The 14,074-nt window shown below is 42.1% G+C and overlaps 2 protein-coding genes across 3 annotated transcripts; one reads left to right on the forward strand and one right to left on the reverse strand.

Moving 5' to 3' along the window:
• The first annotated feature begins 727 nt into the window (after positions 1-727).
• LOC310928195 (heterogeneous nuclear ribonucleoprotein H-like) lies at positions 728-5,929 on the forward strand. 2 transcript variants are annotated; one of them, XM_083890691.1, is made up of 11 exons: positions 728-803; positions 1,528-1,624; positions 1,706-1,861; positions 1,961-2,104; positions 3,037-3,175; positions 3,904-4,082; positions 4,240-4,352; positions 4,452-4,587; positions 4,680-4,763; positions 4,939-5,031; positions 5,258-5,929. In XM_083890691.1, the coding sequence occupies exons 2-11, from the start codon at positions 1,543-1,545 to the stop codon at positions 5,362-5,364; spliced, it is 1,233 nt and encodes a 410-aa protein (XP_083746817.1). In that variant the 5' UTR covers positions 728-803; positions 1,528-1,542; the 3' UTR covers positions 5,365-5,929. The 2 variants fall into 2 exon arrangements, with proteins under 2 accessions (XP_083746817.1, XP_083746818.1); XM_083890692.1 differs by having other exon boundaries at positions 4,939-5,035; positions 5,258-5,318.
• Positions 5,930-6,046: 117 nt separating this feature from the next.
• Positions 6,047-13,867, reverse strand: rufy1 (RUN and FYVE domain containing 1). Its single transcript, XM_083891070.1, has 17 exons — positions 13,501-13,867; positions 13,067-13,246; positions 12,846-12,963; positions 12,667-12,768; positions 12,432-12,555; positions 10,687-10,748; positions 10,420-10,555; positions 10,218-10,319; positions 10,013-10,129; positions 9,430-9,597; positions 9,240-9,337; positions 9,037-9,156; positions 7,882-8,011; positions 7,087-7,181; positions 6,953-7,001; positions 6,789-6,866; positions 6,047-6,708 (listed from the first exon to the last, which is right to left on the reverse strand). The coding sequence occupies exons 1-17, from the start codon at positions 13,847-13,849 to the stop codon at positions 6,565-6,567; spliced, it is 2,172 nt and encodes a 723-aa protein (XP_083747196.1). The 5' UTR covers positions 13,850-13,867; the 3' UTR covers positions 6,047-6,564.
• Between the last annotated feature and the right edge of the window lie 207 nt (positions 13,868-14,074).

Genomic DNA, 14,074 nt, shown 5'->3' on the forward strand with positions numbered 1-14,074 from the left:
ATGCACCAAATTATTTGAGTTATCTGTATCTTAGCATTAGTTATTATTTATAGCTTCTCTTGTGCAAATACCATGCAGAGAATTCATTGATTTCACCAAGTGACCTTTTATCATGTTTGGGCCTCCAGCGCAGCCTTGTGTTACAAAGGCTATTCACGTATCCTGCTCAACATTTGGATTGATGATACTAATTGACTTTGATGTCAAATATTATGTGTCGTGATGTGAGTTTGCTTTGATAAGCACGAACATCGTTTTGATCTTGTGCCTCACGAAAAGGATAAATATTGCCCACCTCAGTTTACAGCCTACCTCGGAAATTATTACTAGAAGGAGAAGACGCTGAAGAACATTTTAAGGTACTCACCAAGAAATTGTCAACACTACTTTGGATTGTAGGCCATTAGATGCCACGGGGCCGCCCAGGGCCTCGGGCAGCAACGTCATCGTTTTTGGGCGTGGACGTAGACTGGCCGGAGGGCGCTCGGATATTCAGCCGAGATTGCCAGATATGTGCACAAAGCCACGCTTACGTGAACCGTAAAATATTACAACATGTTTATGAAGCAGATGTTTTGATACAATAAAACACAACGCGTGACGAGTATTTTACAGTTAACTGAATTGCATTCAAATAATGTGATTGCGTTACAATTTATGACGACATAATTAAGCGCGTCGTTTTGTACTTCTTGAAAGGGGGAGGGTTAGTGACATCTGGCAACCCGGCGTAGGCTTGAACTGCATCAGTCATTTCTGGTGGTCCCTTACGCTCCGGCGTGTTCTGTCTACGGTTGTATAAGGTAAATTGATTTTTTTTTGCATGTGTAGTTTTAAAATCTTGAGGGTTTGGGCAGTGCATAATTATTTTTCAGATTAACATCACTGTGCAGGTACCGTCACATGCTAACTTCTATCATTATGACGATATCGCTGGTTCGGGAATGCTGGCTGAATAGCTAACGGCTAATAGCTAATAACATGGCGCAGGCTAAGAGGGCCGCTTTTGTTCTTGTGTGAGGGTGCGGTGGTGAGCGCGCAGAAGGCCGCGCAGCATGTCTAAAATGAATGAGTGAGCTCACTACTAATCCATACTTTCTTCTATGAACGTTTGGATATTATCGGAACGCCTATATACCAGAAGTGTTGATTGAATGTAGTTAACGTTAACATCACATTGTTGTACCGCTAGCTTGGAGCCGCTCTCCTGGTTGTTCGCGCTCTTTGTTCCCTTTTTCTAAGAAGAGCGGTTAAGGCTGTTTGTTTGCGATTTGTCTTTATAAGCGATATAAACTATTACTGGGGCAATTACCAGAACCGAGATTTTTTGATTTGGTTACCTTTTACGACTGGTCCTATGAAACGACCTCAAGATGGCGCTGCCATGTAATTCACACTAACTTAACGAAATGGTCCATACTATATGCTCTAAAGTTGACTTTAATTACTAAAACATTACACTCCACTGTTTGGAGGTCTCGTCTACAAAATATTTGTCATATATAATCATGTTTTTTTTTTCTCCAGGGATTGTAATCAATCATGGCTGACGAGGGATACGTAGTACGCATCAGGGGTCTCCCATGGTCCTGCTCAGTGGACGAAGTACAGAGGTTTTTTTCGGGTGAGTACGCGCACACATTTTAAGAGAACACATGAGCAACTGAAGCAAGCAGATTGGTCTGATGCCACATTTTAAATGCAGATTGCAAAATCCTTAACAATGGAGGCGGCATCCACTTCACCTACACAAGGGAAGGGCGTCCCAGCGGAGAGGCTTTTGTGGAGTTGGAGGCAGAAGACGACCTGAAGATTGCAGTGAAGAAAGACAGAGAAACTATGGGTCACCGATATGTGGAGGGTGTGTACAATTGCATTTTGAGAGCTACTTTAAGATGAGCACGGTAATTGCCTTTGCTAAAATCTGTGATAACTGACTGCTTTGTGTCCTGTGGTAAAGTTTTTAAATCCAACAATGTGGAAATGGACTGGGTCATGAAGCACACTGGACCAAACTGTCCAGAAACGGCAGGAGATGGGCTCGTCCGACTCCGGGGTCTTCCCTTTGGTTGCAGCAAAGAGGAGATTGTACAGTTTTTCTCAGGTATGCTAAATCTCATTCAGTGGTTAACTGTGAACTTCCTTTAAGTAAAGTAAGCAATTTAAAGTTGTGGATTCCATCTTCCTTTTCTTGTTCCCATTCTCTTTTGAACACTGATTTTTGCATCTGATTTTCAGAGCATCTAATGTGCCATTTGAAAGTGGTCATTGCCTACTGTATATTGCACATACTAGCGTAATGAAAACTAATTTATGGTATTTGATTGGTGATCAATGAGAAAATGATACCAGAAAAGGAAGCAAAATTGAAATGGAGGAATTATTTGAATACTAAATATCTGTTCATGGGGAGGATTCTGTTCTGCAAACACCCTTTTCCTATCTTTGCCTTTCATAACCATCTTGAGCTCTCTTTCATCACCTTTTTTCCTTAATGTAAAACAGCTTGCTCACAGTTATCTGTTGTGTGTGTGTGTGTGTATATACCTAGTGGTAGTTGACTAATAAATGAGTGGGTCCCATTCATGAACGTGTCTTACTTTAGTACCATTGTTTTTTACCCATTCCCTTGCACTTTTTTTTAACGTGTGTGTGTATATATATATATATATAGATATAGATATATAGATATAGAGACCATGCTAAATGTACCAAAGTAGGGTTACAGTAATTTAACTCATGTCACCCACCAGGAACTTGTTCCCTCTTCATCGACAAACCGATACTAGCCTGATGTTCCACACAATGCCCTTTTCCATTTTCTTCCTCTGTCCTCTCATTTCTACATTACCCCCAAATAAAATAACTGTAAGTTATTGAAATGGCCAGTCACTCATTAATAATGAACTGGTATGTGTGATGATGTGTAGAGTTTTCCATAAGTTTTATCTCTCTCTTTTTAGAGAAAATTCTCTCTGTGATTGGGAATGTGATTTAATATGTCCCCTGCTGGGGTTATCTGTCCTTGGGTTGAAGGGTTGGAAATCGTGCCAAATGGGATAACATTGCCGGTGGACATCCAGGGGAGGAGTACGGGGGAGGCCTTCGTGCAGTTTGCTTCACAGGATATAGCTGAAAAGGCTCTAAAGAAACACAAGGAAAGAATAGGGCACAGGTGGGGATGGTTGGTTGGTTGGCTGGATAAGTTGCTTTTCTTATGGTGTGCACCTTCAACATCTGAACCAAGTACAAATCTGACACTACATTAATCCTAACCTATTCACAAATGCATTCACTTATTGCTATGTTTGATCTAACAGCGCAACACATTCATCCACACTGTTACGTGGGAAGATTAGCGTGCTTGGGCACCACTCTATAAACAATAGACGCATACGCAATTGGAGTATATGTTTAAGAGCAATGGTGTCTCCACACATGAGTCCAGTCTGATAAATGGTAAGGAGTCTCCCTGGTGGTAAAATCAGAGGGCTACAGTACACAAGGATCTGGAGTCCATGTTGCAGGTAATGCCTAGAGTGGGTTGCAGAAGGGCTGGAGCCCTCTCATCCCTCTAACATCAAGACAATGGCTGTCATGGCAGGGACACAGGAAGCTTTATTACACTACACTAAATCAGATCTAGAAATCATTTCAGGTAACCATAAGAAAAGTGTAAAGTTATTAAGGCCCTCATGAATTTGAACAGATTTGTTTTCCACTCAACTTAATTCGTTGATTCTTTGTATCTGTGTCATTAACGACTACCATTAAGTACTCAAGCTGTTACTACCTAAGGACTACACCATGACAGCATCTACATAGGCCAGTGTCATCAGTATTGAGCAAATGTAGTCCTGGTCCTTTCCCTATGCCCTCACTCTGGTATCTCTATGCTTTTAGGTACATTGAGATCTTCAAGAGTAGCCGCGCTGAGGTGCGGACCCATTACGAACCCCAGCGAAAGCCCATGGGCATGCAGAGACCTGGCCCCTATGACCGGCCCTCTGGTGGTCGTGGATACAACATGATGGGTCGGGGGGGATCTTATGACCGAATGCGTCGCGGAGGTTACGGTGGAGGCAAGTATTAAGAAAAATAAATCTGATTTGGTTATGCTCACCTGTGCGGTTGTTTAACTCCTTTGTCCATCCATGCGAACACTGCATAGTAGCAACAAGATTAGGATGGTAATGCCCCATAAGACGTTGTGCTAATCTGCATTCTCTGTATATTTAGGCGTATCAGATGGAAGGTATGGTGATGGCGGCTCTTCCTTCCAGAGCACAACAGGCCACTGTGTTCACATGAGAGGCCTGCCATACAGAGCCTCAGAGACAGACATCTACAATGTAAGCCGCACCATCTGGTCTGCTGAATAGTCTGCTCTGTGCCCGCAGCAGTTGTACAATTTTGCAAAAGTTAATCTGTCTTGTGTTGTTATTTCTTAGTTCTTCTCACCACTGAATCCTGTGCGGGTCCACATTGAGATCGGTCCAGACGGCAGGGTAACTGGAGAAGCAGATGTAGAGTTTGCGACACATGAAGATGCTGTCGCAGCCATGTCCAAAGACAAAGCAAATATGCGTGAGTTATAAAAAAAAGTTCTATTACTTTACCACTTCAATTCTGCTTAAATTATAATGTTTCAAGGGTTATGTCGTCTCTATGCCCTTCAGAGCACCGCTACGTGGAGCTATTTCTGAACTCAACGGCAGGTGGCAGTAATGGAGCATATGGCAGCCAGATGATGGGTGGAATGGGTAAGTATTGGTCATGGAGGCTCTGCTGTTTGGATGTAAAAGTCTGAAATAAAAATAGCCATTTTCTCAGATGAGCAAAGGCTTTAAATTAGCACCATGCAGCAGAGTAAAAACACCAATACATTTTATACTGACTTGACGTAACCTTTTCGCTGGATGTGACTTTTCTCCTCAGGGAACCAGTCGTCTTACAGCGGTGGCCAGCTGAGCTCAGGGTATTCTGGTGGATACAGCAGCCAAGGAAACATGGGTGGCTACAATGACTATAGTGAGTGTCATGTCTGTAACAATAGGTTTAACTATAGCATTTCCTGCTCTCAAGGCCTTTGAGTGATGCACCATTGGTACCAGGGTGCGACAGCAGAGCACCGTACAAGGCGAGCTTGGGCCTTTTCAACAAAACTTGAGCAGGTTTTTAGCATGAGCAGAAATGCAGCTTGTGTATGACTCCTTGAACTCCTTGGTCCTATAGTGTGTATTCTTTCTCTTGTTAGGTAACCAGGGCGGAATGGGAAGCAGTTACTACGGCGGCGGCGGTGGAGGAGGAGGAGGAGGAAGCAGAGGCTCTATGAATGGACTGAGCGGGGGATGGGGGATGTAGATTTTCTTTTTTTCCCTTAAATTGATGTTTTTTTTAAACTTGGCATTTTGCTGCAAGGACTGGAAATGTTAGTCTCACCTATGAAAGGCAGGGAAGGGTCAAGCGAGGAGGTTTTCAAAAATACTGATTGTTAGGGTTTTTTGTTTTTTTTAGCAGATGATCTTCAGAAAGATGTAAATCATCTGGTGTCACAACAGTGCTGTTCGTCTTCCCCATTCCTGTTTTCACACGTCACAGAAAACATGCTTTACTCTTTTGATATAATGAAGTTTGTCATTTGTGTTATTCAAACATCTGGCTGCTCCTCAAGGTTAATTTGTCATTTTTTGTTGGCTGTAACATCATTTTCAATGTCTTGAGTGCATGAACAAAAATCAGAATGTTTCTGTTTTCTAATATTTTGACCTTGTTTCATCTTCTACCTAGTGTTAAGCTTTTTGTTTCCTGTTAAATCTGATTTTGTGACTTCACATGGTCGGAGCATGATTTGTTTTCTTAAGGTGTGACTGTTGATGGAGCTTTTTTTTCTGGATTTGGGCTTTATCAACAGCAAGTGAATTTAAGATCTGACAACATTGAAGGTTTCTACTGCTTCAAATGTTATTTGTATTTCATGTGCACAAAGTGAATAAACTAGTCTGGAATATCTAATTGAAAACAAGCATTGCAAAGGAGGGTTTTTATTTGTTTTTATCAAATACGTTAAAAAAAATTTGGTCATGATTCCCAAATTAAGAAAATGGCTTTGTAGCAGTCGATCCATAAAAACTCTGATACATTCTGAAATAATTCAAATGTGTTAACATTCTACGGTTTACATAATGTTTGCATGTATCTGGCAGTGGCACTATTACTGAAAAAGTTAAGAGATGCAAAATCAAAACAAATCAGCAACTGAAAACTACATCCACTCTGAAAAACATTAAAAATGTCAGATTATGGGGCGAGTTCCAAATGATCAAACTTATTCTAGCCCGAAAAAAAAAAAAACTGCATATGAGCAAAGTAAAGTCTGCATAAATGATGTGAGCTTGTACCGTGTTAATCACGGCCCCATATTAATGTTCCTGAATTTCAGGTAAGTAGAAACGGAATCACACTTCCCCTAAGATTTGATTTTTCAAACATCCTTTTTTTTTAAAAAAAAGTGGGTGAGCACGTGCAGTGTGTTTAGTAACATTTCAGCTTGTCGGTGTTCTGTCATGAACCTGTGGACGAGCTTCTCTGTAGCAGGAGGGAGTGGCACACGTCGCACACCCGCACGGGACGAGGGTATGAAGGTAGCGCCAGCTCGTTGCCGGAGCAGCTGTTGCAGTAGATATCCCCACAGTTTCTGCAATGATGCTACAAACACAAACCGCTTATTTAAAATGCCACGTTACAGGGAAAGGATTAAGTAGCCGCAATGCGAAAAATGTACCTACCTTTCTGCGTGCGATGGAGAACTCTTTCTGGCATTGTTTGCATTGAGTGGCTTCATCATCTTTCAGCCACGTGTGGCCCTGAAAGAGATAAGATTTCTCATGACACGCTGTTTTTGCAGCATCCACAATGAAGAACATCATGTACAACTTGTTCACAGTTTTACCTTCAAGGCTTTGTTGACCTCCCTGAAGTCCTCCATCTTGAGTTTCGACCTTGGACACAAATGAATCCAGTATTACAAAAAAAAAAAGACACGATAATAACAAATAAAAAGTAAGATGATCAAAAGTCACTGACTGGCTGAGATGAAGTCCCATCTCCTGTAAAGCCTGTTCCTGTTGCTCACACCTCTGCTGCAGCTGCTGCTTCTCCTGCTTCAAATCCTGCAGTTCCTGCATTATGAATTCAAAAGAAAAGAAAAAGCACTATACCAGGGTCCAGACTTATTTTTAGGGCCAGATTTGATAATGTGAAGATTTCCAGGGGAAAATGGTCACTTCAGACCTTCAGAAACAAACACACTGTTTTATAATCGCTGTCACAATCGTCAATTTAAATGGAAATGGAACCAAATTAAAGCCATGCAGGAGTGAAAAAGGAGTCTGGAGTCAAATACATATAGCTGTCTGTCACAGGTGGATTTCCAACCCGGGATTCTGGTTTCAAAGCACAACTCCTTACTAGCTGAGCTGATGGGGGGTGACGTGACCAAGTCCCTCTCTGACCATGAATAATACATTATAAAACCAAAGCTGTGGGCCGTACAAAATCTAACCGAGGGCCGTGATTGGCCCATGGGCCAGACTTTGGACTTGCCAGCACTATACACACTCTATATCACAATAGTTCATAGGTTTGTTTGTTACTCCATCTTAGAACAATGGAAATCAGATGAACTATGCTCTGGCTGTTGCGGCAGTTACAGGACAATCATGTATGAAACATGCAGTATGTGCATTTACAATCAGGAAGTGGTTATCTTGAACAGCAGTATTTGATGACCTCAGCTCTGAAAACAATCACTTAAATTAAATGAATTAAGCCTACTGCAAAGACAACTTAGGATTTCTTGGACATGTGTGAGACACTGACCGTGTGCAGGCCCTGCAGTTGTTGCAGCTGTGTGCGGAGCTCCATGCTGTTGTCCTGTTCCCTCTGCAGAGATTTTTGCAGACTTTGTCTCTGCTCCCTCTCATTGCGCAGCTCCTTTTCCAAACCCAGTCTGTGCACACAACAGTACATGGTGAGTCCAACATACAGTTAACTTGTGGAAATACATATCAAACATCCATATTTTGGGAGTAAAGATTTGATATTTGTTGAGAATTCTTACAACAATTGCAATGCAATGAGCAGTGAAACAGAACTTGTCTTTTGCGAATTCGGACTGTGTATACATACTATTTAAGATAAACAGGGATGTTACAATTAGAGCTGAAACAATTAATTAATTGATTATTAATCGATTACTAAATGAATCGTCAACTATTATAATCAATCGGTTGGAAGCTTTTTCATGATTCATTTCTTATTGTTTTAGATTCTTAATTGTTAATATTTTCTTCGTTTCTTGGCTCCACATGACAAAGAAATCATTAAAACTGAATCATTTTGGTTTGTGGACAAAACAAGACATTCGAGAACATCGCCATTTCCAGGTTTGACAAACACTGATCAATGTTTTTTAACATTTTCTGGACTAAACAATTAATCAAGAAAATAATCCACATATTAATCGATTACGAAAATATCCGTTAGTTGCAGCTCTAGTCACAATATCACTTTTGTGTCTGATACTAACACCAATATCACAAATTAAAGTATCTGATACCGACATCAGTCCGATACAGTCACTTTAAACAGTTAAAAGTTACTTTAAACTGTTAACTACACAGTGCTGTCGTTCAGTGGTGCCTGCTGGTCTGTGACACAGGAGAAACTCATTCTCAGTCGACTATTTTAATAGGTTAATAGGTTAACAGTTACATGTTACTATTTGAGGCTTGCAATTTTATGTTTTATGTTTGAGCTCACACGATCAAAGAATGTTGACATAAATGATGCTCAATTCACCTCATGTCATTCCAGCCAAAACATGAAATCTCATGACTTTCATGTACTTGCTTTTCTGTATGCAATTTGATCTGTGCAGTAGCTTTACTACTACAGATACTACAGTATACTTGTTTTCTGTTTTGTAGATTGCAATCATTTAATACCCCCCCCCCCCATGGTGTGCTTTTTAACCTTAATGTGTCCAGTTCAGTCAGTTGTCCCTGTAAAGCATCCACTTTTCCTTCCAGCTCTACACGCATGTCTTTGTCTGACTGGTCGCTCTGTTTGCGTGCCTGTTCAGAGTTTTGTAGTCTGTGACACCAAAAAGCAGAGTATTAGTTAAAAAAAAGTTTTTTAAAAAAGCAAGCGATTACATGTACGTGTACAGCACAAACCTCTGCTCTAACTCCATCATGGTTTTCTCCATTTCATTCATCTTCTGCTCAAGCTGAACAGCCTCCGCCTGCTTTTTCTCCGCTTCATGTTGCGAGTCCTTTCGAGGTCACATGAGCTGTGTCAATATGTGTCCGCCTGGGAGGGGACGTGCAAGAGACGAGGTGTATGCGTGTGGGAGTGTTTGTCTACCTGAGCTTTGTGGAACATTTGCAGGTTGAGCGTCTTGACTTGGTCGAGCTGGAGACGCAGGGCAACCAGCGTGTCCTGTTTCTCGTGCGTGTCCTTCTCCAGCAACTTCATGGCCACCTCCATCTCCTGCTTTAGCCCCACCTGCAGCTTCAACTCACGCTCCAGCTCCTGACATCACAAAGTGACAAGAGCCTTATAAAAAACACACACACACACACACACCCCCAACAAAGATCCTCTGCCTCTACCAACAAATCCCAGGAAGAGTCACCCGTTAGTACGACTAATTTGAAGAATTTATCATTATTTAAACAAGATTTCTGATTGTTTATGCTTCTAAAATGTGAAAATGTTCTGGTTTCTTTGCTCCATATAACAAAGAAATCATTAAAACTGAATCACTTCATCAGACATTTGAGAACATCGTCATTTCCAGGTTTGACAAACACTGATCAACGTTTTTTAAAATTTTCTGGACCAAACGATTAATCAAGAATATAATCGACAGATTAATCGATTACGAAAATAATCGATAGTACGACATGTACGTTATAATCTACATTTTAAGTTGTTGATCGCTGACCTGACGAATGCGTTTTTCCTCCTTGTACTGCTTCCACACCACATTGTACATCTCGTCCAGACCTTGTCGAGTCTGTTTGTAGGTCTCCAGCTCCACCTGGCTGTCCTGAAGAGCTGCCTGAAAAAAACAAACAAACAAAAGAAAACAATACATTAACATTTTGTATCACTCAGTCGCAGATTTGTAGTTTGTTCACTTTACAGACTTCCTCCTTCTTCTGGCTGGACTGCAGGATCGTCTCATTCTGGTTTCTCAGTTGTTCCTGTTCTCCCCTCAGAGAATTGATTCTGTCCGTTGCTGCCGTCAACTGAGGAAAAGAAAAACACACACACGCAGAGGTCACTCGTGCGCATACAGTTGCTGTATTTACAACAAACACACAACTGAGGGCACACACTTCTTCTGACCTCTTCTACAAGTTTGTTGTTGGTCTTTTCTAGAGAGTCCATCTTAGCCTGAAGGTCAGTCACAGTGCCGCTTAGGTTACGGTTCAACTCCTCGATGTAGTGCTTCTGATCCAATATGGCTGTCATCTTTGTATCACTAAAATAAAAAGAATGTAAAGAGTGGAAGGGTTGAGTGTGCATGAGGCTTGTATGAAATCAAAGGATTATCAAGCAAGGGGCTGTAACAAAACATGAAGCTGATCAGTCCACCTGAAAGTAGTCACTCACTCTTTTTGAGTCTCACTCTTGACTGGATCTTTCAGGTAAAGGGAGAAGTCGATGACTCCGACCTAAATGGACAAGAGAAAGTGATCACTGTTGATCTCCATTAACTTTGTTCACAAGGAGAAGATGAGACCTGCGTCTCATTTCAGGGGCTGCCACCTTCATAGAGTGCATTTGAAGGCTGAATGCATCACAGTGCTATGACTCAACTGTACCACTCCAGAAGCTCCTTTAAAACCAGCAAATAAATATGTCTTTCTGCACCTGAGCAATGAAGGATCCGCGCGGCCTATCCCAGGATTAATTGCTTGCCAAAGACTGATGTTTTGGAAGGAGATACCGACAAAGAGAACAGAGACTTAACACTGTAAAAACATTTTAAATATAAATACGGCTTTAACTTAGCTGAATAAACAACAGTACCATTAGTGATGTGTGCCTGAATCCTGCTGCTAAGCAACAGCTATAATGCAATAAGGAAATTTCCCCCAGACCAGACCATCTCATTTCAGTCCAGCCACCACAGACAGGTCAGACAGATGCCTTCATTAGCCATGTAGACAAGCTTCCTAACAAGGATGCAGCCCCTGAATTAATGGTGCTTTATATTGGACGTCAGAACTGGGAGTGACATCACCTCCGAGTTGATTCCATTCCAGATGAGAAGTCAGAATAAAACATGGACGTAAAGGATATCTCAGGCTAGCCATTGTTACCAATACTAGTCGATAATGATGCCCGACATTGGTATTTAGCACTAGGGACGCAACTAATTATTATTAATTTCTATTATTTACATAATCAGTGAATCTGTGGATTGTTTTCTTGATTAACCGAGTAATCGTTTGGTCCATAAAAAGTCAGAAAATGTTAAAACAGTGATGATGATGTTCCCAAATGTCTGGTTTTGTCCAAAAACCAAAATGAATCAGGTGTTAACAATTTCTTTGTTATAAGAAGCAAAGAAATCAGAACATATTTACATTTATAAGCTGTAAACTTTTCAGAGAACTGTTTTAATTCTCTAAAAAAAACACTCAAACCAATTAATCAGTTAATAATCCATTTATAGAATAAATATTTCAGCCTGGGCCCACGGTTGGTGTAGTGGTTAGCACTCTTGCCTTTGCAGCAAGGCCCGTTTGGGACAACTTCGGGACAAGGGCCTTTCTGCAAGGAGTTTGCATGTTCTCCCCGTGTGTGCGTGGGTTTTCTCCGGGTTCTCCGGCTTCCTCCCACAGTCCAAAAACATGCGATATGGGGATTAGGTGAATTGGTCACTCTAAATTGACCATAGGTGTGAGAGTGTGAGTGAATGGTTGTTTGTCTCTATGTGGCCCTGTGATGGACTGGCGAACTGTCCAGGGTGTACCCCGCCTATCGCCCAATGTCTGCTGAGATGGGCACAGCACCCCCCGCGACCCTCTGGTGGAGGATAAAGCGGTAGATAATGGATGGATGGATATTTCAGCCTTATTTTGCACACATAATCAACATAGCAACATGTCCATAGATACCTATTCAATAAAAATATGTGTATGGTTGACTTAATGTGAAACAAATAAGTCACAAACAATTAACAGCAAATGTAGTAGAGTGTTTTTACTACGGACATGACTGACAGCCATCTTGGATGGATCAATGTTGGGGTTTGTGAGGTTGCTCCAACTTTCTGAGTTGGATATTAGAAATTCTGACTTCTGACTACAACTGGAATGCACCATCAAGACTTATAAACGCTCACTCACCTGAGAATCAAGATCCTCCCCTTTGATGCAGAGGTTTGCATCAATTACGTTGAGGCCCACCAACAGACCTCCCATCACTGCCCCCTCCTCCTCCATCATCAATGCTCCAGAGTCATAAAACTCACTAGAGGATCGAAACAGAGGTTTAGAAGGAGAAAGAATTATAAAGTGAAGAAAACAAACAGAAAAATATAAAATGCCAGTGGCACAAATACAACTGCTCAGGCCAACAAACCTCAGGAGGTCCTTGCGGTCCAGCAAAAGTTTTATATAGTCAGCTACTGTCTTCTGCATCAGCGCCAGATGCAGCCAAGCCCTTGCTCTACCCAAACCGGTCCTGACAGAGCAGAAAAAGGTGTTAAATTGTGCATTTGCTTTGTAGCTTTAATGAGAGGGAAACCTGCAGTGGCATACTTAATGCCGGGCAGGTCTCTAGCACTTGTGGCGATGTTAATAGACTCTGGACACAACTTCTCAACCAGTTCCAGGGGCCCCCATATGGACTTGTTCTGACCAATGAAAGTTTTCTTGGCTGAGGAGGAAATGTGTACAGTTCATTTCCACGCTCTCATTGAGACATTAGATTACATAAACATTTATTTAATAAATAAGTTCAGCATTATGGATGGTCTCACCTTTCAGGCCGTGTTTCAGGCAGTGCTCCAGTACAACAAAAAACTGCTGAAGAGGAGGATAATCCGAGTCCAGCGTCCTGCCCAGACTTAGGGAGGACTGGATTAGTACTTTGATGCTCAGTTTCATCATGCTGAGGAGGTTGGCTCTTTCTATTGCCATGGGGTCTTTAGGGGGCAACACTGTACAACACACAGTAAAAATAAACACAGTGAAACTGATGCAGGTTTGAAGTAGACATGAAAGCTTCTGAAAACACACTGAATGTGGCAGTAAACACACACCTCTGGGCTATGGTCACAAACATTTACCCATGAAATCTGAATTTAGCTGGTGAAGTCACATGTAATGACAGCTGACAGTGACGGGGAAGTAACAGAAATGGACTCAAGTGTTTTCTGTGGAGTGTCAGTGGTCAGTGTTAGTCACAGCTTACCCGGCAGTCTTTTGGAGGTGCCGCTGACGCCATTCTCGGGCTCCTTGTCCGTCGGCGAGCTCGCAGCGAATCCCTGTGAGAGTTTCCTCGGGGCAGCAGTGTAGTTAATCCCGCTGCCAATCGTCTCCGTGGCCTTCCGAGCCAGAGACAGGATGGGAGCCGACCAGATACTCTCTGCCACGGTCGGAGCCGGACTCTCTGTGTGGTCCGGCCCGTCGCTGTGGCCGTCGCTGTCGCCGTCGCCGGACGCGCCGTTGGGCTCCGCTGTGAAAACTTGAGTCTCATCTAACTGTGGTTTTGTGTCGATATTCTCACCAGCTGTGTTTACTTCCTCTGCCCCGTCGGCCATGTTTGTCCCCCTCCCTCCTCCTCCTCCTCCTCGATGTGTTCTCACGTGACCTAAAGGAAGCAAACACTTGTGATCACGCGCGCCTTCAGATCTTTACTCTTCTTCGGGGTTTCCATTGTAGCGTTTTGGCAATACGTTTTACCGCCACCTACTGGACATATTTTCTTTATGAAATGCTCCTCTCTTTTAACTCTTTTAAACTTTCACATATGTATTTATTAATTA

Source organism: Microchirus variegatus (genome assembly GCF_963457635.1).
Source record: "Microchirus variegatus genome assembly, chromosome: 6".
NCBI lineage: Eukaryota > Metazoa > Chordata > Actinopteri > Pleuronectiformes > Soleidae > Microchirus > Microchirus variegatus.

What these genes read in the sequence shown, in the direction of transcription:
- rufy1 (XM_083891070.1), bottom strand. Translation starts at nt 13,849, where the DNA reads ATGGCCGACGGGGCAGAGGAAGTAAACACAGCTGGTGAGAATATCGAC. An exon ending in CCAGCCAGAAGAAGGAGGAA is followed by an intron (nt 10,130 to 10,217) that starts GTCTGTAAAGTG and finishes TGTTTTTTTCAG; the next exon opens with GCAGCTCTTCAGGACAGCCA. An exon ending in AGGAAAAACGCATTCGTCAG is followed by an intron (nt 9,598 to 10,012) that starts GTCAGCGATCAA and finishes TTGTGATGTCAG; the next exon opens with GAGCTGGAGCGTGAGTTGAA.
- LOC310928195 (XM_083890691.1), top strand. Translation starts at nt 1,543, where the DNA reads ATGGCTGACGAGGGATACGTAGTACGCATCAGGGGTCTCCCATGGTCC. An exon ending in GGGTCACCGATATGTGGAGG is followed by an intron (nt 1,862 to 1,960) that starts GTGTGTACAATT and finishes CCTGTGGTAAAG; the next exon opens with TTTTTAAATCCAACAATGTG. An exon ending in CCAGATGATGGGTGGAATGG is followed by an intron (nt 4,764 to 4,938) that starts GTAAGTATTGGT and finishes TTTTCTCCTCAG; the next exon opens with GGAACCAGTCGTCTTACAGC.